General features: G+C 40.2%; 1 protein-coding gene across 2 annotated transcripts in view; it reads left to right on the top strand.

Moving 5' to 3' along the window:
* The first annotated feature begins 580 nt into the window (after positions 1 to 580).
* The window catches only part of ZDHHC17 (zinc finger DHHC-type palmitoyltransferase 17), a 115,805-nt gene continuing 91,779 nt past the window's right edge, over positions 581 to 24,606 (top strand). Inside the window, exon 1 of one of the 2 annotated variants that reach the window (XM_060112329.1) lies at positions 581 to 724. In XM_060112329.1, the coding sequence (XP_059968312.1) occupies positions 632 to 724 (93 nt within the window). In that variant the 5' untranslated portion in view covers positions 581 to 631. The remainder of the gene's footprint in view (positions 725 to 24,606) is intronic. The other variant, XM_060112328.1, reaches the window with a different exon arrangement.

Genomic DNA, 24,606 nt, shown 5'->3' with positions numbered 1-24,606 from the left:
GCGGAGGCATAAATTGCGGGATGACCTTTTTGAATGCGGAGAAAGGGGTGCGTCTTTCGTCTTCTGGAGCGATGCACATCTGGATTCAAGCCCGAGAGCCCAAAACGTAGTACCTGGAGCGAAGTGATGGTTCCACTCTGGGTCTCTGAGAAGGGGTCCCGGGGGTCTCGTATCGGGACAGTGGGGATTGCGGGCTTGGCCGCCCCGACTGCCGGGTATCCCGAATCTCGGCTGCGCCTCTCCGGAGCCCTGCTTTCGTTCCCGTGCCGCCGCTTGGTTTCCCACGTTAACTACCCGGTTGCCCAGCAGCCGCCTCCCCGGGGTAGCCAGAGGCGCACAGCTGCCTGGGGCGCGGGCCCGCTTGCGAGTGGCAGCGCCCACGCCCAGAGCCTTCCGCCCGCCTGCCCCGGCGCAGTGCAGCAGAGCGCGCTCCCGCTCGGGCCGGCCCGGCACGCGCGCACGCGCGCAGGGACCCGTGCTCCCCGAGCGGGGAGGGGCAGGGGGGCGTCACAGGGGGAAGGGAAGGAGGAGGAGGAGGCGGCCGCGTTGCCTCCGGCGGGTCTCGAGCTCGCCCTCGCGCTCGCCCTCCGCCTTGCCCGAACCCCGCGAGGGTGAAACGCTTTCTCCCGGCATGCAGCGGGAGGAGGGATTTAACAGCAAGATGGCGGACGGCCCGGATGAGTACGAGAGCGAAGCGGGCTGCGTGCCCCTTCTCCATCCAGAGGTGAGAAACGGCGCCGAGCGCGTTCCTAGCCCTGCAGTCCTCCAACCTTTCTCCCCCGGACTCTCAGGGGGCGGTGGCCTGCGTGTTCGGGGTAGTGGAACGCGCGGAAGTTGGGGAGGGCGGGGAGGCAAGTCCAGGCCCGAGCGCGGCTGTGAGCGGATAACGGGGGAGGAGATAGCGGGGCGGGCCCGGCCGGGGCGGGCTCTGGGACGCCGTCCCTGGCTGTGCCTGGAGGACAGAGGTGGAGATGTTGACGATTCTACTCTGTCGCCGCGCTGCTCGCGGGTGCACTGGCCGGGTGCACTGGCGGCGGGGGCCTGGTGCTGGTTTGGAACTGGACGTTAAGCCCCTAGTCCTGCTCCAGGCTTCTCGGGGCGAGAAGGAAGCGCGTCTGGTTTTGATTTCTTCTCTTTTCCTTCGCCAGAGTGAATGACGGTATCTATTCCTGCCATTTGGCTCACTGTGGGGGAGTGTAGGGGACGAGCACAGTTTTTTGGCCAAAGTGATGTCCTTCCCGTGATGCCATAGGCAGCACCTCGGGGCCCCTTGTGTCGGATGTCCTTCTTTGAGCGTTTGTCCTTAAGCGATTAAAACGAGAGGTCAAAACTTTTGGGAGTAGACCCACGCTCACATTAGCTTGTCAAAGTACCGTGTTTTTTCGGGGAGGGGGGCGGGAGCCAGAGGAGAGTGCAACACGTTTCCCATCACATGAGTCTCTTCACCTGTAAGTAAACAGTGCCCCTCTCCACGCTCAGTAGCATTCTGTTAGTTTATAGCTGATTTAGTGCTAGTTCAGGCCTGGAAGCGATTCTTGATGCGTTCCGGTTTCTAATGATCCACAGCGATGTGCGGAGGGCACCAGCAAAGCTTGCTGAAGAACTCCTGTAGTTTTTATGAGCTTACGGGACGAAGACAATCTTTGTGTTGTAGTAGGGTGAACAAACATGGAAGTCTCTACCTGGTGATCTCGCATTAGAATGATTCTGTTTATTTCTGGAGTTGGGATGATAGCATGCTTATATTACTTAGTATCATATAAATACAAGCACTTACCCATGTTATATGTTAATACTCATCACCTCCTCATTCATCACTTTGACTTTTCAAAAACAGTGGCACAGTTCCTTAGGAACTTGGGCCACTCTCAATGAAAAGGCTACTTTGGATTTCTGACCGAGTTCTACAGTAAAACTAAACATTGTTCTTTTGACCAAAGTGGTAAAAAAATTATCAGAATTGGCATCGGAGACATCTCTCTTTTAGTTCACACTTTAGGCCCTAAAAATATATCAAGAAATAGACAACGTTTTCAGATGATGCATTGAAAATGTTGCTAAGGAATATTTCTATTCATCTACTGTGGAAGTATTTTAAATACTTAAGTATTGATTGTAGGTATTTTAACATAACTCTTCTCTCTTCATAAACCTTTGCTTTGTGAAATAGTTCATTGTTTGCTACTTTAGGAATAATTTCAACAGGCAACAAATCCAGAAATTGCTTGGTATAATGTAATGGCCTGTAGGCTTGGAATTTAGAGACCAGTCTTCAGGTTGCCATTTAATAGACTATTACTAGAAAATCAACTTCCTCATCATTGAAAGTGGAAGTTGAAGTAGATGATATCTGCCATTCCTTTTTGCTTGACAAACACAAGATCCACTTAGTTTAGGTGTTTTGAGTCTTAAGCTCATAACTACCAGGCCTAAGGTCTTTCTGCATTTTTCCTGTGGTTAGTTTTGCATTCACACCTGGTACAGACCTGGTGTAGTTCTGCTGCTTCCTTGCTGTTCACTCTTGGGCAAGCTACTTCCCTGAGTTTTAGCTTCATGATTTATAATAATGGGATGAAATAATAATAACTAATAAGCTAAGGATTAAGTGAGATAATATATTCTTTTTTGTTGTTAAAGTAAGCAGTATCTTCCTACTCCCTTGGAAAGAAACCTAGCAAACCTTTTTTGCTTTGGTGAGCAAATAAAATAATAGTAACTTTAACTCGTTTTTGGAGAGAACATAGACTTTTGGTCAAACTTGGGTTCCAATTCTGGATTTGTAGTAATTAGCCAAGTAACCTGAGACAGGTTCTTAATCTCTTAAAGCCTCAGTTTGTTCATCAGAAAATGGAGATGCTGCCTAGTTCACTTGGCTTTAAGGGATTAGGTGAGACTCTTTGTTGAGGTTTAAGAACTGGCACACTGTAGGTGCTCAGTTAATGTTACTCCTTTCTCCACAAAAAGGAGGGCGTGTTATACATTTATTTTGATTTTGATGACTGGTGTAGAAACTTGTGTGGGTTTTAATTTAGTGGAATAGGATCTTGCAGGAACAAGTTTATTTTACTTTTTATGTTCAAATTTAACAGTGTCACAAAAATAGTTTCTCACTATTTGTTGAATAGATGAATTATTTGTGGGATAAAGAAATTAGCTATCCTTAAATCTCCTGTTAGTATGCAGACTGCTCACTGTTAAAACCTTAGGGGATTATGTAATTAGATTAACAACGAACCCTTCTTTTTAGAGATATTTGCTATGAGAGAACCTTACTTTTCAATTAATTAAATAATCCATTCATTTAGTCAGTCACTTAAACATTTGTTTATCTTGAGACTTCAGTATATTTGTGGTAAATACAGTGAGAAACAGTATAGGATACTGGTCAAGAGCCAAGACTCTGTTGACAAATGGAGAATCTCGGTTCTCCCACTTACTATCATCATATGGTCAAATTACAATTTACGCTTTTGTGAAATTAGGATAATAGTACCTACCTCTTAGAGTCATTGTGAGTATTAACTAGAATAATGTTTGTAAAGCAGTCATCACAGACCTAGGCATGTCGACTGCCAAGCAAATGTAAAGGGCTCTGACATATAGTGAGTACTGATGCTGTTGACTTTGTTTTCTGATGAAATAAGATTGTTTTATTTTAATGGAAGAAATTAGAGGCTATTTGGAAAAAGATAAACTGATTATCAGGGGATTAGGGTGCTAATCCCAGCTCTTCCATTTTAGGCTAGTGGACATTTAAACTACACTTAGTTTCTTTGCTTTTAAGATAAAGAGGCTAGACTGGACGCTCTCTTCAGATTTCCTTAAACTCTAATGCTCTGTTGTATGTTGTGATTTTTCAAGATTGATAGGCTTGAGCATCTATCTACTAGATGCATAGCACTGTACTAGGTTATATGGGTGAAAATAAAATAAATAGAATAGCTTCTGCTCTCCAGAAGTTAATGATCCAGTTGGAAAGATGTCAGAATACAAATAAGTGCTGAAATGAGAAGTGTAGCCTGTAAGTAGGTTCGGATTCCTGTTATCTAGAATGGTTAGAAGTAAAACTTCAGCAGAGATAAAGACCATATGTTGGTCTACAGATCCAGCTGGCTTGCTGTCACCAGCCTTCCGTTTCACTCACTAGTACGTCCTCAGTAGCCTTCTCTGCTCTTTCATAGAATGAGGCCACAGTACTCCCTTCAGCCAGAGTATTATTATAAGAGCTCTCTGTCTCAGCAAGGTCTGACTCACAGAGCTTTGAACTGGATCGCCTAGATTACCTGGGGCTTTCATCTCTTGCTTGCTTCCTTTTTTCTCAATTTCAGACTTCTATTACTGCCTTTTCTCTAGTGTCTCATTTTTTTTTAATGGTAACTTTTTGCTTCACATTAAATTTGTCCATATTCATATCTCATTTTTTTTGTTTAGAATATTGAACTGAAGAACTACCACATCTCCTGTCTTTACAGATTTAAAAAAATCTATTTTTTGAAACTTTCCTTTAAAGTGATTTTGCCTTTTTCCATTACTGATTTTTTTGGCCCTATTATATAGAGATGTACATGTGTACACATATATAAATTAACTCATTTGTTTTCGTGAAGCAGATAGAAAGTTACTTTGAAAATTACTTTTCTTTTCCTGATAGATTGCTGGCACACTCTTTGCCTTCAAAACATACCTTTCTGTCAGGCTTTAGGATCTGATGCCTTTTTTATTCAGCAAAAATGCTATAGGCCATATACTTGTAATTTAGATTTAAAAATACTATACCCTAAGCATAGTAACTACTGAGTCAATATATAAAAATGAAAATGCAACTAATTGGTGACCTCATGGATTGTGGCAAAGCCAAAGTTGAAAATTACTGACCTGTAGAACCAAAAAATTATATTTGATTGTGAGAAATGCCATTTTACTGTTTTGACATCTTTGTTTTGTTTCGATCCCTATTTTTATTTAATTTGTGAGACCTAGCCTAAAAGTATTTATTAAGAGAGGACTGTGGAGTGGGTAAATATAAGAGGATGCAGGTTAAAAGTGAGAGTGCTGGTGTTTGGCTGCTTGAGTTCAAATCCTAGTTTTGTACTTACTAGCTTTGTGACTCTAGGCAAGTTATTGAACTGTGTTCCAATTTTCCAGACTAAAATGGGAGTATAATAGCTCCTACCCCATGAAGCTGTCGTGAAGATGAAATGAGAGAATATATGTAAAGTTCTATGTCTGGCACTTAGTAACGCAACACATGTTAGCTATTAATGCTATGCTTAGTTATTAATATCTCAAGCAATAGTAGTATACATATATTAGATATTGAGGCAACTGTCTAGGTAGCTAAGATAACGAAGATTGGTTGTCTGGGGTTTGAGGAGAGGACAGGCAGAGTACTCTTTATTATAAGCCTTTTTTGCACTATTTAATGTTCTTAAAGATGTGTGCTTTGATATGAGGAGTGTTTGTTGAGCATCTCAGTATGGTCTTGATGCTTTGATAGCCATAGAGTAATGAGGAATACAGAATAAGGCATTGTAAAATAACAAAAGATGAATTAGAGACATTCAGATCCCTCAGGATAGATGAGTGTGTGTGTGTATGTGTGTGTGTATTTTGTTAAAATTTAAAATGCATTGTGGACCTCCTTTCCTCTAGAGAGTATCCTAAGGGTGTGTTAGGGTAGTTAGGGTTGGTTAGTCATTTAAAGTGTCTTGTACTGTGCTTTTAACAGAACTCCCAACAGCCACATAATCCAGAAAGATGTTATTTCAGTATCAGGGTTATGTGAAATTCTCTTTCAGAGCCTCATCTATTTCTAATATTATTTTATGATTAGATTCTATTACAGATAGGTAATTCAAGAATAAAATATCAAATAGTTTGGGCTTCCCTGGTGGCGCAGTGGTTGGGAGTCCGCCTGCCGATGCAGGGGACGCAGGTTCGTGCCCCGGTCCGGGAAGATCCCACATGCCGCAGAGCAGTTGGGCCCGTGAGCCATGGCCGCTGAGCCTGCGCGTCCAGAGCCTGTGCTCCACAACGGGAGAGGCCACAACAGTGAGAGGCCCGCGTACCACAAAAAAAAAAATAAAAATCAAATAGTTTAAGCTTTGGAATTTAAAAAGTTGATTCAGGGCAGTATTATATTTATAAAATATGCAAGTAAAATTCTCACCCAGTGCAATAATTATCCATTTGTATGATGATATCTTCTGTTAAATTCTCCTTAAAATAGAGCTACAGGCAGCTAATTTGAAAGTAGAGTGAAACTTGAGCCTTCTTTAAATGAGATATCATGAAGAACTTAATTTCCTGAATTATAGCAGGTTAACAGAATATTTTTGATTTTTGTCTCAATTGGTGTTGAAAATTTTCCAAATGAATTACTCTACTTTCTAGGGTTAATACATACTAAATATGATAGAATCTTTCTTTGATAAATCAGAATATTATAGTGTCCTAGGCTCATCTTTCTGATCACTGATAATTATTGTTGAGGAGATGGAAATCATAGGGCTAAATGTACCTGAAGGGGTTTCTTTGTATATATGTCAGATAACTTGTGTTTTTATCAGTTTTTTTTTTTTTTTTCTTGCGGTACGCGGGCCTCTCACTGTTGTGGCCTCTCCCGTTGCGGAGCACAGGCTCCGGACGCGCAGGCTCAGCGGCCATGGCTCACGGGCCCAGCCGCTCCGCGGCCTGTGGGATCTTCCCGGACCGGGGCACGAACCCGTGTCCCCTGCATCGGCAGGCGGACTCTCAACCACTGCGCCACCAGGGAAGCCCTATCAGTTGTTTTATACTAGGAAAAATCAAGTGAAAAATACTGTTAATTACTGATTGAGATGTTACTGTACCCTCATTCAGTTTTTTAAAGTGTATGTGTGTGTGTGTGTGTGTGTGTGTGTATTATGAACATCTGTTAATTTATGAAGGATTTAATGAAGGATGAACAAAACTGGTGACCAAAACTATCCCCATTATCATTAAAATAAATGAGCGAATGAACAAATGAACAAACCCTTTTGTGAGCTGAAGAAGTTGCTTGTCTTGTTAGTTAGAATCCTTGGATTGCAGATGTCACCAACCTTTTAAAAATCTACTTGGGCAAAAAAGGGAATTTACTGGTCCACATAACCCAAACTCAGGATGGCAGGGGTGCAGTTGGGCTCAAGGATAATTGGATCCTGAGCTGAGAATGTCACCAAGACAGTCTTCTCTCTCTCCTCATCTCTGCCCTTCAGCTTCATTCTCTCCTAATGCAGAGTAGCTTCTTTCTTCTGTGTAGTGGGGACATGGTCACATCTCAGCTGACCATTAGAGAGGGACTGCATGTCTTTCCTTTTTCCACATTGGAAAGCGGCAGTGTGTCCACTCCTGTGACCATGGGAGAGGGTCTGAACTTTGCCAAGCTACCTTGCTTGGAGTTGGAGGAGGAGCAGTTTCCTTAAAGCAGGAATGCTAGCAGGGAAACTGTTTCTGTCCTCTGTACTCTTATTAGTACTGTTTGTTTGCTTTGTGCCAGTCTTCTAGTTTTTTACATACTTTGAGATGCTGTAATTACACTGCACTCATTGTTAACAGTAAATGTTCTAGTTGAGCTACTGAATAGCATGCTGCATGAATAATCTAGACCAAGGTTGGGAAACTTTCTCTGTAAAGGCCAGATAGTAAGAATTTTCAAGTTTGTGGGCCATGTAGTCTCTGTAGCAACTACTCAGCTCTGTGGTGGTTGTATGAAAGCAGCTGTAGACAATATGGAAATGAAGGGGTGTGCTGTGTTTCAATAAAACTTAATATATAAAATCAGGTGCTGGGCCAGATTTGAACTGTGGACTCTATTTGCCAGCCCTGATCTAGATAATACATAGGAACTCCAAGACATTTATGTTAAAATATATGATATTTCAGTGTGTTAAATCCCATTAACCACTGGTGTGAAATAATTCATCAGAACTAGATTTGCATGGTCGATGGGTTGGGTAAAGTAAGAATGTATATGTGTGTGTGTGTGTGTGTGTGTGTGTGTATTAGAACCTTATGGAGAACTTTGTTAGAATACACGTGTTTCCATATACACCTCTCACAGTTTCTAATTTACTATTTGGGTTTGTGGTATGTATGTTTTGAAAAACTTTCAGAGGTGATTCTGATAATCCCATACTTTATCCTCCCCCCTCTGATACGCACTTGATGTGTGGGAAAAGTTTTATTACTTTTTTTTTTTTTACACAAGGAGGAGGAAAGTAGCTAATTTTACATTTAAGGTATGAGGCATTGTATTGTGTGCTTTTCATGTTATCTCCTCAATCTGATGGATAATCACAATGGTAATTGCTAACAGTTACCAAATTATAACTGAACTAGCCACTGTCCTAAACAGTTTTGCTTATATATTCATTCATTTAATTCTCACACCTTTTTTAATACCTTTTTTTTTTTTTTTTTACAAATGAGAGGATTGAGGCATAGAGAGAGGGTAAGTAACTTGCTGATAAGTGGCAGAACTGAATTAGAATCCAGGTTCAAACTGCTTGAATCCAGTTGCCCATTTTGTATTGTGATAGTGATGGTACAGAGTGGATTGAGTAGTTAGCTGTGATGGCAAAAGTCCTCATTTATTGGAAAAAATATTTTTAATAGACTATTTTTTAGAGTAGCTTGAGGTTCACAGCAGCGTTGAGCAGAAAGTACAGAGATTCCCACACACCCTGCGCCAGCAACTTGCCCGGAGGTGGGACATCTGTTAACAGGTGATGAACCTGTGTTGACACATCATTGTCACCCAAAGTCTGTACTTCACCTTAGGGTTCACTTTTGGGTTTTAATATGGGTTTTGACAAATGTATAAGGACATGTATCCACTATTACACAATAGTTTCACTACCCGAAATCCTTTGTGTTCCGCCTGCTCATCCCTCCCTCTCTGCTAACTCTGGCAACCACTGATCTTTTTGCTGTCTCCATGGTTTTCCCTTTACCATAATGTCATGTACAACTGTACATGTTGATCCGAACAACACATGTTTGCACTGTGTGGATCCACTTATGCACGGATTTTTTTCAGTGGTAAATACTACAGTACTATGTGCATCTTACAATCAACAGCGTCTTTGATTCTGAGGAATCCTGCCTCTACATAAAGTTTAGAACGGCACTTGACACGTAGAGTTAGCCATCATCTGTGTTGTAATCTTTCCTTTCTTTCTGCCGTTCAAGGTTATGAGAGAGAATTGTAGCAGATTGTTAAATCTGTTTCTACCTTGGAGATTTTATCTCCCTTCACTGTAATTATAAATACTCATTAATCTTCATTCATAATTCTGTAACTATGATCATGAATAAACTGTAGACATTATTTTCTAAGGAAATTTTGCTTTCTGATAGAACACTTGATATAAATATCCCGATCTTACAGCTGTTTATGTAAGAAGTTAATTAACTTGACTTCGTAAGTTCCCATTATTTATACTTATTTTTTCCTTACTTGTCTCCTTTTTCCAGTGGGTAATTGTATGTTACTAAGTCCAAAAAAAGGCCACACTTGGGAAAAAAATTGACAAACTAGAATCTAGCAGACCAAATAAAAACTTAAACTTTCTGAAATATCCTAACAGGTGATTTATTTTGTACTGTTGAATAGTATATGAATTATCAAGGTATCAAATTTAAATTCTAGCATGGGCTTTTGGCTTTTAAAAGAAAGCAGCACAGAATTATTGTCAAAAAAATTTAAATAGTACAGAAGGCTATATAGTAGAAGGTAAAAGCATATATAAATGTATATTTCATATACACACTTATATACATTTATTTCCTTGTTTTTGTTACATAAATGGTATCATACAATGTTATACAATTTATATTTTTTCTGAATACACTTTGGCCATAGTTTCATCTTAGCGTATGATGATCTTTCCCATTCTTTGTAATGTCTAGACCTGCCTTGTCCAATATGGTAGCCACCAATGACATGTGGCTATTTAAATTTAAATTGATTAAAATGAATAAAATAAAAAATTGAGCTTTTCAGTCATATTAGTCACATTTTAAGTGTTTATTAGCCATGTGTGGCTAGTGACTACTGTTTTAGACAGCACAGAAATATAGAATATATCAGTAATTGCAGAAAGTTGTGGGACAACACTGGTCTGGACAGTTTTTAAAAAATTTATGTCTTTTAAAAATATTTTTTACTACATAACTATTTTTATTGAGACATATTGTATTTATAAGTTGCACATATTTTAAATGTTTAAGTTGATGACTTTCTTTGAATTAAAATCTTTTATATGGAGATAATTGTAGATTCATATGTAGTTGTAAGAAAAAATGCAGAGAGAGCCTGTGTACCCTTTACCCAGATTTTCCCAATGGTAACACCTTGCAAAATTATAATACGACATCCAGGAGATTGATATTGAATCAGTGAAGTTACAGAATATTTCTATCCCCACAAAGATCTTTCATATTGCTTTGTGTGTGTACCCATACCAATCTATTCTCCCATTTCTATAATTCTGTAATTTTAAGAATGTTATTTAACTGGAATCGTGTTGTGTGTATCCCTGTGGGACTGGCTTTTTTCATTCAGCGTAATACTTTGGAGATTCATCCAGGTTTTAGCATGTATCAGTAGTTCATTCCTTTTTATTACTGGGTAGTATGTTGGATGTACCACAGTTTATTTAACTATTTACCCATTGATGGACATCTGTGTTGTTTCCAGTTCTTGGTTATGATAAATAAAGCTGCTTTAAATATTTGTGTAAAGGTCTTTGTGTAAACATAAGTTTTTGTTTCTCTAGGATAAATGCCCAGGAGTGCAATTACTGGGTCATATGATAGTTGTGTGTTAATATTTTTAAGAAACTGTCAACCTGTTTTCTGGAGTGGCTGTACATTTTACATTACAACCAGCGGTATATGAGTAATCTGATCTCTCTGCATCTCCTTAGCCCATTGTAATAGGTATGTGATGATAAGTCACCGTGTTATTAATTTACATTTCCCTAATGGCTCATGATGCTGACTTTGGTTTCATGTGTTTATTTGCCATCTATGTATCCTCCTGGGTTAAATGTCTCTGTGTGTCTGTATTAGTTTCCCAGGGCTGCCATAACAAAATACCACATATGGAGTGGCTTAAATAATGGAAATTTATTTTCTCACAGTTCTGGAGGCTAGGAATCCAAGAACAACGTGTTGGCAGGTTTGGTTTCTTCTGAGGTCTTACTCTGCTTAACAGATGGCAGCCCTCTTGCTGTGTCCTCAGCATGGTTTCTCCATTGTGTATATGCATCTCTGGTGTCTGTGTGTCCAAATTTTCTCTTCCTCTGAGGACACCAGTCACACTGGATTAGGGCCCACCCTGATGACTTCATTTTAACTTGATTCCCTCTGTAAAGGGCCTAGCTCCAAATACGTTCACATTCTGAGGTACTAGAAGTTAGGGCTTCAACAGATGGATTTGGGGGGACACAGTTCAGCCCATAACAGTATCTTTTGCCAATTTTTAAAAAATGGATTGTTTATTTTACTGTTGAGTTTTGAGAAGTTTGTGTTTTCATTTTTGGTTTTTAGTACCCTAGACACTAGTCTTTTGTTGTGGTTTGCAAATATTTTCTCCCAGTCTGTAGCTTGTCTGTTCATCCTCATAACAGGGTCTTTCTCAGAGCATAAATTTAAATTTTGATGAATTTCAGTTTATAAATTTTTTCTTTTATGGATTGTGCTTTTTATGTCAAGTTTAAGATCTCTTTGCCTAGCTATAGATCCAAGAGTTTTTTGCCTTTTTCTTTTTTAAACAGTTTATGGTTTTACATGTAACGTTTAAGTTTAAGTTCAGGATCAATTTTGAATTACATTTTGTATAAATTGTGAGAATTAGGTTGAACTTCATTTTTTCTCCCCCTTTAAATGTCCAACTACTCCAGCACTATTTGTTGAAAAGCTTATCGTTCCTCCATTGAATTGCTTTTACATTGTTGTCAAAGATCAGGTGAGCATATTTGTATGTTTTTATTTCTGGGTTCTGTCTTCTGTTTCATTGATCTGTGTGTTTATCTCTCAGCCAGTACGACACAATCTTGATAATTGGAGCTATATAATAGGTCTTGAAATTGAGTAGACTCCTTCCTACAATTCTTTTTTTAAAAAATTATTTTGCCTGTTTTAGTTGCTTTCGCATATAAATTTTATTTATTTTTAGTGTTTATTTAAATTTTTTTATTGGATTATAACTGCTTTACAATGTTGTGTTGTGTTAGTTTTTGCTGTACAATAAAGTGAATCAGCTGTATGTATACCTATATCCCCTCCCTCTTGGACCTCCCTCCCACCCCCCCACCCCACCCCACCCATCTAGGTCGTCAGAGAGCACCGAGCTGAGCTTCCTGTGCTTTTATAGCATGTTCCCACTAGCTATCTATTTTACACATGGTAGTGTATATATGCAGTCCTAATCTCCCAATTCGTCCCACCCTCCCTTTCCTCCCCGTGTCCATATGTCTGTTCTCTACATCTGTGTCTCTATTCCTGCCCTGCAAATAGGTTCATCTGTACCATTTTTCTAGAGTCCACATATATGTGTTAATATATGATATTTGTTTTTCTCTTTCTGGCTTACTTCACTCTGTATGACAAACTCTAGGTCCATCCACATCTCTACAAATGACCCAATTTCATTTCTTTTTATGGCTGAGTAATATTCCATTGTATATATGTACCACATCTTCTTTATCCATTCATCTGTCATTGGACATTCAGGTTGTTTTCTTGTCCTGACTATTGTAAATAGTGCTGCAATGAACATTGGGGTACATATGTCCTTTTGAGTTATGGTTTTCTCAGGGTATATGCCCAGGAGTGGGACTGCTGGGTCACATGGTAGTTCTCTTTTTAGTTTTTTAAGGAACCTCCATACTGTTCTCCATAGTGGGTGTATCAATTTACATTCCCACCAACAGTACAAGAGGGTTCTCTTTTTTCACATCCTCACCAGCATTTATTGTTTGTAGATCTTTGGATGATGGCCCTTCTGACTGGTGTGAGGTGATACCTCATGGTAGTTTTGATTTCCATTTCTCTAATAATTAGTGATGTTGAGCATCCTTTTATGTGCCCCTTGGCCATTTGTCTGTCGTCCTTGAAGAGATGTCTGTTTAGGTCTTCCACCCATTTTTTTTTTTTAATAAAATTATTTATTTTATTTATTTATTTTTGGCTGCATTGCATCTTTGTTGCTGTGCGCGGGCTTTCTCTAGTTATGGTGAGTGGGGGGCTACTCTTTGTTGCAGTGCGCGGGCTTCTCATTGTGGTGGCTTCTCTTGTTGTGGAGCTCGGGCTCTCGGCACACAGGCTTCAGTAGTTGTGGCACACAGGCTTCAGTAGTTGTGGCACATAGGCTCAGTAGTTGTGGCTCGCAGGCTCTACAGCGTAGGCTCAGTAGTTGTGACTCATGGGCTTAGTTGCTCTGCAGCATGTGGGATCTTCCCAGACCAGGGCTTGAACCTGTGTCCCCTGCATTGGCAGGCAGATTCTTAACCACTGTGCCACCAGGGAAGCCCTGCCCATTTTTTGATTGGGTTGTTTTTTCTCACATTGAGCTCCATGAACTGTTTGTATATTTTGGAGGTTAATCCTTTGTCCGTTGCTTTGTTTGCAAATATTTTCTCCCATTCTGAGGGTTGTCTTTTGGTCTTGTTTATGGTTTCCTTTGCTGTGTAAAAGCTTTTAAGTTTCATTAGGTCTCATTTGTTTATTTTTGTTACTGTAGGAGGTGTGTCAAAAAAGATCTTGCTGTGGTTTATGTCAAAGAGTGTTTTTCCTATGTTTTCCCCTAAGAGTTTTATAGTATCCACTCTTACATTTAGGTCTTTAATCCATTTTGAGTTTATTTTTGTGTATGGTGTTAGGGAGTGTTCTAATTTCATTCTTTTACATGTAGCTGTCCAGTGTTCCCAGCACCACTTATTGAAGAGGCTTTCTTTTCTCCATTTTATATTCTTGCCTCCTTTGTCATAAATTAGGTGACCATATGTACATGGGTTTACCTCTGGGCTTTCTATCCTGTACCATTGATCTATATTGCTCTTGTTGTACCAGTACCATACTGTCTTGATTGCTGTAGCTTTGTAGTATAGTTTGAAGTCGGGGAGCCTGATTCCTCCAGCTGTTTTTCTTTCTCAAGATTGCTTTGGCTATTCAGGGTCTTTTGTGTTTCCATACAAATTGTAAAATTTTTGGTTCTACTTCTGTGAAGAATGCAATTGGCAATTTGATAGAGATTGCATTGACTCTGTAGATTGCTTTGGATAATATAGTCATTTTCACAATATTGATTCTTCCAATCCAAGAACATGGTATATCTCTCCATCTCTTTGTGTCATCTTTAATTTCTTTCATCAGTGTTTTATAGTTTTCGGAGTACAGGTCTTTTGCCTCCTTAGGTAGGCTTATTCTAGGTATTTTACTCTTTTTGTTGCAGTGGTAAAGGGGATTATTTCCTTAATTTCTCTTTCTGATCTTTTGTTGTTAGTGTATAGGAATGCAAGAGATTTCTGTGCATTAATTTTGTATCCTGTAACTTTACCAAATTCATTGATTAGCTCTAGTAGTTTTCTGGTGGCATCTTTAGGATATTCTGTGTATAGTATCATGTCATGTGCAAACAGTGACAGATTTACTACTTCTTTTCCAATTTCTATTCCTTTTATTTCTTTTTCTTGTCTGATTGCCATGGCTAGGACTTCCAAACTATGTTGAATAAGAGTGGCGAGAGTGGACATCCTTGTCTTGTTCCTGATCTTAGAGGAAATGCTTTCAGTTTTTTCACCATTGAGAATGATGTTTGCTGTGGGTTTATCATGTATGGCCTTTATTATGTTGAGGTAGGTTCCCTCTGTGCCCACTTTCTGGAGAGTTTTTATCATAAATGGGTATTGAATTTTGTCAGAAGCTTTTTCTGCATCTATTGAGATGATCATATGGTTTTTATTCTTCAGTTTTTAATATGGTGTATCACATTAATTGATTTGTGTATATTGAAGAATGCTTCCATTCCTGGGACAAATCCCACTTGATCATTGTGTATAATCTTTTCAGTGTGTTGTTGAATTCTGTTTGCTAGTATTTTGTTGAGGATTTTTGCATCTATGTTCATCAGTGATATTGGTCTGTAGTTTTCTTTCTTTGTGACATCCTTGTCTGGTTTTGGTATCAGGGTGATGGTGGCCTCGCAGAATGAGTTTGGGAGTGTTCCTCCCTCTGCTATATTTTGGAAGAGTTTGAGAAGGATAGATGTTAGCTCTTCTCTAAATGTTTGATAGAATTCGCCTGTGAAGCCATCTGGTCCTGGGCTTTTGTTTGTTGGAAGATTTTAAATTACAGTTTCAATTTCAGTGCTTGTGATTGATCTGTTCATATTTTCTATTTTTTCCTGATTCAGTCTCAGCAGGTTGTGCATTTCTAAGAATTTGTCCATTTCTTCCAGGTTGTCCATTTTATTGGCATAGAGTTGCTTGTAGTAATCTCTCATGACCCTTTGTATTTCTGCAGTGTCAGTTGTTACTTCTCCTTTTTCATCTCTAATTCTATTGATTGGAGTCTTCTCCCTTTTTTTCTTGCTGAGTCTGGTTCATGGTTTATCAATTTTGTTTATCTTCTCAAAGAACCAGCTTTTAGTGTTATTGATCTTTGCTACCGTTTCCTTCATTTCTTCTTTCATTTATTTCTGATCTGATTTTTATGATTTCTTTCCTTCTGCTAACTTTGGGGTTTTTTTGTTCTTCTTTCTCTAATTGCTTTAGATGCAAGGTTAGGTTGTTTATTTGAGATGTTTCCTGTTTCTTAAGGTAGGATTGTATTGCTATAAACTTCCCTCTTAGAACTGCTTTTGCTGCATCCCATAGGTTTTGGGTCGTTGTGTCTCCATTGTCATTTGTTTCTAGGTATTTTTTGATTTCCTCTTTGATTTCTTTAGTGATCACTTTGTGATTAAGTAGTGTATTGTTTAGCCTCCATGTGTTTGCATTTTTTTTTTTTTTTTTTTTTTGCGGTATGCGGGCCTCTCACTGTTGTGGCCTCTCCCGCTGTGGAGCACAGGCTCCGGACGCGCAGGCTCAGCGGCCAAAGCCCACGGGCCCAGCCGCTCCGCGGCATATGGGATCCTCCCGGACCGGGGCACGAACCCGTATCCCCTGCATCGGCAGGCGGACTCTCAACCACTGCGCCACCAGGGAGGCCCGTGTTTGCATTTTTTACAGATCTTTTCCTGTAATTGATATCTAGTCTCATAGTGTTGTGGCTGGAAAAGATACTTGATACGATTTCAATTTTCTTAAATTTACCAAGGCTTGATTTGTGACCCAAGATATGATCTATCCTGGAGAATGTTCCATGAGCACTTGAGAAAAATGTGTATTCTGTTGTTTTTGGATGGAATGTCCTATAAATATCGATTAAGTCCATCCTGTTTAATGTATCATTTAAAGCTTGTGTCTCCTTATTTATTTTCATTTTGGATGATCTGTCCATTGGTGAAAGTGGGGTGTTAAAGTCCCCTACTATGATTGTGTTACTTTTGATTTCCCCTTTTATGGCTGTTAGCATTTGCCTTATGTATTGAGGTGCTCCTGTGTTGGGTGCATAAATATTTACAATTGTTATATCTTCTTCTTGGATCGATCCCTTGATCATTATGTAGTGTCCTTTGTCTCTTGTAATCGTCTCTATTTTAAAGTGTATTTTGTCTGATATGAGAATTGCTACTCCAGCTTTCTTTTGATTTCCATTTGCATGGAATATCTTTTTCCATCCCCTCACTTTCAGTCTCTATGTGTCCCTAGGTCTGAAGTGGGTCTCTTGTAGACAGCATATATATGGGTCTTGTTTTTGTATCCATTCAGCCAATCTGTGTCTTTTGGTGGGAGCATTTAGTCCATTTACATTTAAGGTAATTATCGATATGTATGTTCCTATTCCCATTTTCTTAATTGTTTTGGGTTCGTTATTGTAGGTCTTTTCCTTCTGTTGTGTTTCTTGCCTAGAGAAGTTCCTTTAGCATTTGTTGTAAAGCTGGTTTGGTGGTGCTGAACTCCCTCAGCTTTTGCTTGTCTGTAAACGTTTTAATTTCTCCATCAAATCTGAATGAGATCCTTGCTGGGTAGAGTAATCTTGGTTGCAGGTTTTTCTCCTTCATCACTTTAAATATGTCCTGCCAGTCCCTTCTGGCTTGCAGAGTTTCTGCTGAAAGATCAGCTGTTAACCTTATGGGGATTCCCTTGTGTGTTATTTGTTGTTTTTCCCTTGCTGCTTTTAATATGTTTTCTTTGTGTTTAATTTTTGACAGTTTGATTAATATGTGTCTTGGCGTATTTCTCCTTGGATTTATCCTGTATGGGACTCTCTGTGCCTCCTGGATTTGACTATTTCCTTTCCCATATTAGGGAAGTTTTCAACTATAATCTCTTCAAATATTTTCTCAGTCCCTTTCCTTTTCTCTTCTTCTTCTGGAACCCCTATAATTCAAATGTTGGTGCGTTTAATGTTGTCCCAGAGGTCTCTGAGACTGTCCTCAGTTCTTTTCATTCTTTTTTCTCTATTCTGCTCTGCAGTAGTTATTTCCACTATTTTATCTTCCAGGTCACTTATCCATTCTTCTGCCTCAGTTATTCTGCTATTGATCCCTTCTAGAGTATTTTTAATTTCATTTATTGTGTTTTTAATCGTTGCTTGATTCATCTTTAGTTCTTCTAGGTCCTTGTTAACTGTTTCTTGCATTTTGTCTCTTCTATTTCCAAGATTTTGGATCATCTTTCCTATCATTATTCTGAATTCTTTTTCAGGTAGACTGCCTATTTCCTCTTCATTTGTTACGTCTGGTGGGTTTTTATATTGCTCCTTCTCCTGCTGTGTGTTTTTCTGTCTTCTCATTCTGCTTATCTTACTGTGTTTGGGGTCTCCTTTTTGCAGGCTGCAGCTTTGTAGTTCCCGTTGTTTTTGGTGTCTGTCCCCAGTGGCTAAGGTTGGTTCAGTGGGTTGTGTAGGCTTCCTGGTGGAGGGGACTAGTGCCTGTGTTCTGGTGGATGAGGCTGGATCTTGTCTTTCTGGTGGGCAGGTCCACGTCTGGTGGTGTGTTTTGGGGTGTCTGTGGACTTTTTATGATTTTAGGCAGCCTCTCTGCTAACGGGTGGCATTGTGTTCCTGTCTTGGTAGTTGTTTGGCATAGGGTGTCCAGCAGTGTAGCTTGCTGGTCGTTGAGTGAAGCTGGGTGCTGGTGTTGAGATGGAGATCTCTGGAAGATTTTCGCCGTTTGATATTATGTGGAGCTGGGAAGTCTCTGTGGACCAGTGTCCTGAAGTTGGCTCTCCCACCTCAGAGGCACAGCACTGCCTCCTGGCTCCTCAATTTGGGATGATTTGTTGTCTATTCATGTATTCCACAGATGCAGGGTACATGAAGTTGATTGTGGAGCTTTAATCCGCTGCTTCTGAGGCTGCTGGGAGAGATTCCCCTTTCTGTTCTTTGTTCGTACAGCTCCCGGGTCTCAGCTTTGGATTTGGCCCCGCCTCTCCATGTAGGTCGCCGGAGGGCGTCTGTTCTTCGCTCAGACAGGACGGGGTTAAAGGAGCAGCCGCTTTGGGGACTCTGGCTCACTCAGGCCGGGGGGCAGGGAGGGGCACGGAGTGCGGGGCGAGCCTGCAGCGGCAGAGGTCGGCGTGACGTTGCAGCAGCGCGAGGCGCGCCGTGCGTTCTCCCAGGGAAGCCGCCCCTGTATCCCGGGACCCCGGCAGTGACGGGCTGCACAGACTCCCCGGAAGGGGGCGGTGGACAGTGACCTGCGCTCGCACACAGGCCTCGTGGCGGCGGCAGCAGCCCCAGCGTCCCACGCCTGTCTCTGGGGTCCGCACTTTCAGCTGCGGCTCGTGCCCGTCTGTGGAGCTCCTTTAAGCAGCGCTCTTAATCCTCTCTCCTCGCGAACCAGGAAACAAAGAGGGAAGAAAAAGTCTCTTGCCTCTTCGGCAGCTCTTGACATTTTCCCGGACTCCCTCCCGGCTAGCTGTGGTGCATTCGCCCCTTCAGGCTGTGTTCACGCCGCCAGCCCCAGTCCTCTCCCTGCGCTCCGAGTGAAGCCCGAGCCTCAGCTCCCTGCGCCACCCACCCCGGCGGGCGAGCAGACAAGCCTCTCGGGCTGGTGAGTGCCGGTTGGCACCGGTCCTCTGTGCGGGAATGTCTCCGCTTTGCCCTACCCAGGTACGTGGGGAGTTTCTTGCCTTTTGGGAGGTCTGGGGTCTTCTGCCAGCATTCAGTAGGTGTTCTGTAGGAGTTGTTCCACGTGTAGCTGTATTTCTGGTGTATCCGTGGGGAGGAAGGTGATCTCCGCGTCTTACTCTTCCGCCATCTTCCCCGGAAGCCTTCTTTTCTTTCTTTCTTTTTTTTTTTTTTTAAGGAGAGGGAGAAAAATATACATATAGGCATTTGTTCATCAAATGTCTGTGGAAGGAAAAAAAAGTGTGCCAGATGTATTGTTCCAAGTATGTATATACGTATAGATTCATACTAGAAGGAAATGAAGTGAAAACCAGTTTTTAGTGACGCTAGAAGGTGATGCACGTTTTCCTAGTCTAAACTTTGTTGGCAGCAAGCCAAGTGAATTTGGTCGTTTGGATTGCGACAGTGTTGGTCCTGCAGCCTGCAGAGACCCTCCCTGTGCCTCCGGTCGGCCTCTCCTCGGTTTGAAAAGCAAAAATCCCCTCCCGTTAGCCAGGGACCGGGGACCACAGCGGAGCATATCATATAGCAGAGACGTCTTACTTACTGAAAACGTGGATTTGAAATCTTTCCATTATATTACCAAACCATTTCTGTCCAATCTTCCCTTAAAGAGGGTACATCAAATAGACGAGCAAGACGTTCTGTCTTGAGGGTCGTGCCATTGGCCGGCACTATTAAGTAAATACGTTTTAAGAGAAAGTGATTTTATAAGTTTGTAGTGGCTACTGCTTTTCCTTATCTTTCATGGTTCACTTGGTTCTATGTTTAATGCTTATGCTGTCCTCTCATTATATATTCCTTTTTAAAAATCCTTATGGTATTCCTAGAATTTAGTTCATGACTACCTAGGCTTTAAGAAGGTCTCACATTTGGCTCCTCAGTTTTGGCTAGGACTTGACAATGGGTCAATTATGTATAGAGACTTTTTTTCTTTCTTCTTGTCAACAACACTTTATATTGTTTTAGTTTCATCATATACATTTAATGGAATTAAATTTGAGAAGCTCAAAATTATATAATTAAATACAATTCGCTTCTTGATGCAGAGTCCAACCTGTTAGAATGATACCTGACAGCAGACATGTGCACAGTGCAGGTTACAAGCATATGGTTAAGCCCTACTGGTTTGCTTATTCACCTGTGTGTATTTATGGGTTAATGCACCAAAGGCAGGCAGGTAACATGTGTCTTGTAGGTAACATGTATGTGCCCTAGAATTTTATTGAATTGATTTTGTGCTCTCTCTCTCTTTCTCTCTCTGTTTGGAAATGCATTTATATTGAGAATTACAGCATCTTTTCATACCTATATTTGCCATTGTATTTTGCCCTCTTTGAATTATCTTCATATTCTTTGCCCATTTTTCAATGTGTTGTTACTCATGCTTTTTCTCAGAGCTTTTTTTAAACATTCGGACTGTTATTACTGATATTCTTACATTTAAATCTTTGACCTGACTGGAAGTTATCTAATATAAGGAGTGAGATGGGAATCTTACAGGAAGAGTCCTCGACTGAGGCCTGGTCCTGCCGGGTAGTCACTTCTCTAGGAAGCCTGGGAAATGGATCTGCACTCTAACTGGTCTTTCATTAAACATTCAGGTTAAGTCCTAGAGCTGTTTTGAACAAGTTACTTAGACCTGGTGAGCACCAGACATACGGTCAGAGTCTCCAGAACAGTCAGGAGAGTCCAGAGTGGCACAAAGCCTCCCCAGAACAGGAGGGTGCATGCTTCTCTCACCAGGAGAATGGTACAGGCATCTCCCTGTATGGTCTCATGGGATGTGTTGCTGACCTGGGAAGCTTCCACCTGGGAGCATGCTGCTCTGAATTCTGCTTTGTGTGGCCCTGCTTTTTCAGACAAGTTTCAGCATCATATGCCATTAAAGAAACTATATCCTTGGCTGTATTTGTGAGTGTCTTTCTGCCAAGCACATCATCACCCTTGTATGTTGGAGCCTGTTGAATTTTTTTTTTTATCCCAAATGTCTAGCCAGTTGTCCATTTATACCATTTACTGAATCATATGTCTTTGCCTCCTGATTCTAATTCTCATTCTTCAGGCTCTATTCCAGTGCCCTGTTTATCACTGCGGTACTCCCATTTTTTCTTTAGTTTGCTTTCTGATGTATTGTAATTAATGGCAGGGCAAGTCCCTGCCATTACGCTTCTTTCTGAATCTTCCTGAACTTCCTCTTGCATGTTTGCTCTTTCAGATATACTCTACCGTAGAACCGATTCTTGGAGCACCTTTCCTTATAGCGCACTTCTGAAACATCTCTATTTGGTGGGTCATCGAGTACTGCGCCATAGAGCAGGGGTCCCCCGCCTTTTTGGCACCGGGGACCGGTTTCGTGGAAGACAGTTTTTCCGTGGCCTGGAAGGGGGGATGGTTCAGGCGGTCCTGCAGCGATGGGGGCGGCGGCTGAAGCTTTGCTCCCTTGCCCACCGCCCTCCCCCGCCTGTGTGGCCCGGCTCCGTCGCGGTCCACAGCCCAGGGCTTGGGGACCCGCCGTAGGGGGTGCTTCGGTCAGTGCTACCTCCCTCTTCGTTTTAAATGAAGGTAAAGTACAGGTGAAGAGGTAAACTGAAGATTAATAGGTCTAGTAGTTTTTTTAAGCGTTAACTAGATTGTATTAACTAGATTGCACACAGACACTTGCTAACTAGTTTATTGGTTATATAATTCCATCCAGGCATGTGAATGAACACGTATTCTGGAGCCTTATCATCCTGATATGCCATCCAGAGTTTGCCTGTATCTGCCGTACGAGTGTGAGCTTTATCGTACTGATTTCTCTCAGCAGCAGAGTGCATGGCAGCTGAGCTTGTCCCAGCTCTTCTCCTTCCTGTCTGCTACCGGAGCAGCAGGTTTTGGAGGTGCTTTCTCTCCTCCTCGCTCTCTTCAGCAACTCCTAGGGCTATAAAAACCTTTGGCTGTCAATTCAGGTACCTTAAGGATCCTTCTAGTGGCTGTAATTTCTTTATTCCAATATATAAAATCATTGTATGTTAGCCTTAGAAGGGATCTTGGAGGACTTCTAATCTAGTGGTTTTAAAAAGGAGTTGCATCTTTTTTTTTTTTTATTAAAGAAATATTATGTAAAGCCCCAGTATCTGAAAAGAGGCTAAATAACAAAGTGCTTTGTTTAAGAAGGGAGTGAATTGAGTAGAGCTGAAACTATCAAGCTCTTTGGTGCCCTGATGTTGGTCCTTGAGGCACCTGGGTAGAACTCTAAGCTGATCTTATTCATCCTCCTCTTTTTACAAATGAGGGACCTGAATCCTACCATAGTTAATAGCCTTGCTGGGTTGTAGCCTAGGTAAGAGAATGGCAGACTTTCAAGTCAGTAGCCTCTCAGTCAAGGACTTTTTCTATTATACCATGCTGCTTCTAATGGAATTACTGCACTCTTAAAAGTTCAATGACCTACATATGTATTTTTTAATTAGTATTACTTTCCTTGGCAGAGATATCAATTAAATTGCATCTTGGTTCCCATTAAAATCAAGGAAAAATTATAGGATTTTAGTGTCATTAAATATTTGTATGTTGAAAATTTATCTGATGCATAATAGCAAATTTATAATTAAAAATTAATATCTATACATTTATAGGTTATATTTATTTACATTAACAGTATTTTTTATTTTATGTTTTTAAAGTTTAAAAATCACAACTGTTATTTCTAGGCCTAGTGATAGTGGTGGTTATCTTGATAGAGAGTGTTGTCATTTGTCAGATTGGCAGGGTACTAGTTCCAGAGGTGAATCAGTTTCCAATGTGATTAAAAGTGAGAAAAAGAATTTAAGTCCGTGTTATTAATTTAAAAAAAAATAGTACAACAGGTTGGAGGTTGGCTTAAACACCATTTCCTCTACCTTTTTAGTGGGAATAACTGTACCTCTTGAAAATTACTCTAAGGATATATGTAAAGCCATCTTTTATAAAAATCATATTTCCTTTACTAAAAAGTAGAAGTAAACAAATAAAAACCATATAATTGTGATCAAACAAATGCATTTAGTTTTTAAATGTTACTGGAAAAAAAGTCTGATTTCTAGTACATTGGAAGATCACATTTGGCACTCTCAGTGGGGCAAAATGGACGGTAGATAAACTGAGAATACAGTTTAATCATTATATATAATAACAGGTCTCTGGGGATAAAAATAAATCTAAAATCACATGAAAGCATTACAGCATTACAGTAGTAAGCTTTAAAAAGAGATTTATTTTTTATTTAATGAATATTTGTTATTTGCCTGTAAAAGCAACCTATTTGTCCTTAGTAAAAAAGAATAGCAGTTTGCCCTAGCCGATTTTCATATTGAAATAGTTTTTAAAGTTATGTTACTACGTTTTGGCCCTCACGTTGTCTTTATTTAAGTTTTAACTTAGCTCTTGCTTCTAATCTTCGACTTATGTTTCTTATCTACTTTGTCCTTCCATTTTGGATTGTAAAGGCCTTGAGGGCAAGAGGCCATATTTGGTATTTGCATATTGGTTTGCAGTACTGCTTCAAGCCACAGTGGAGCCTGATACAAAAGGAAACATGAGCAATACTATGCTGTCTATATTTAAACTGTTTATGTTTAGGGTTTGTTTTGTTTTGATTTTTAAAAGATAATTCATTAAGATTTAAAAAATCTTGATTATGGAGTTTTTTGGCACTCTCTTAAACTTTGCACTAGCTTTACCCTGTCCTGGCTTGGGGTCCCAGTACATTGTAGAGGGCTTTGTTTATAGCAGACTTTCAGTACATGTTTTGTTGGACATTTTACTCCATTCTGCTTGTAAACTATGGCCAGGTTTTTATTTTCCTTCAGATGTCTTATGGTCCTAATAGAAAAAGTCAGAATCGAAAGTTTAAAAGGTTATTTTCCTTATGGTAGGGGAGAATAATATCAGAAAAAATTTAGAAAAAAAGGAAGTGCTACTCATCTGAGAAATGTCTTTCTTTTATCTTGCTCCACTGAATATAGAGCATAGAGAAGTTGAGAACTGGAGTTCAGTGGAGAAATTAAATAGAAAAGTTTTAAAAAATTACATTGGGTAAGTCTTATGTATCGGTTAGCTTCATCAATTATTCAGAGTGTTGCATACACCCAAAATACTATACCTGCTTGTGTTCATATTTAACCAGTTCTATTTTAATGGAGTCTAAGAACAATCTCTCAAAAAAATCACTTAGTAAATTATATGCAGTATGTGTAATATGTTGTGAATCTTGGCTTAAGACTGATGTCTATTTTCTTTCTTCTGCAAATGTGGATTTATGATTATTATGGTGGTATTTTAATGTTGGCGGTGGCATTTTCATAAGGAAAGGTTTTA

The sequence above is a fragment of the Mesoplodon densirostris genome, chromosome 11, assembly GCF_025265405.1.
Source record: "Mesoplodon densirostris isolate mMesDen1 chromosome 11, mMesDen1 primary haplotype, whole genome shotgun sequence".
NCBI classification, from domain to species: Eukaryota; Metazoa; Chordata; class Mammalia; order Artiodactyla; family Ziphiidae; genus Mesoplodon; species Mesoplodon densirostris.
This window is presented reverse-complemented; position numbering and strand designations above follow the sequence as displayed.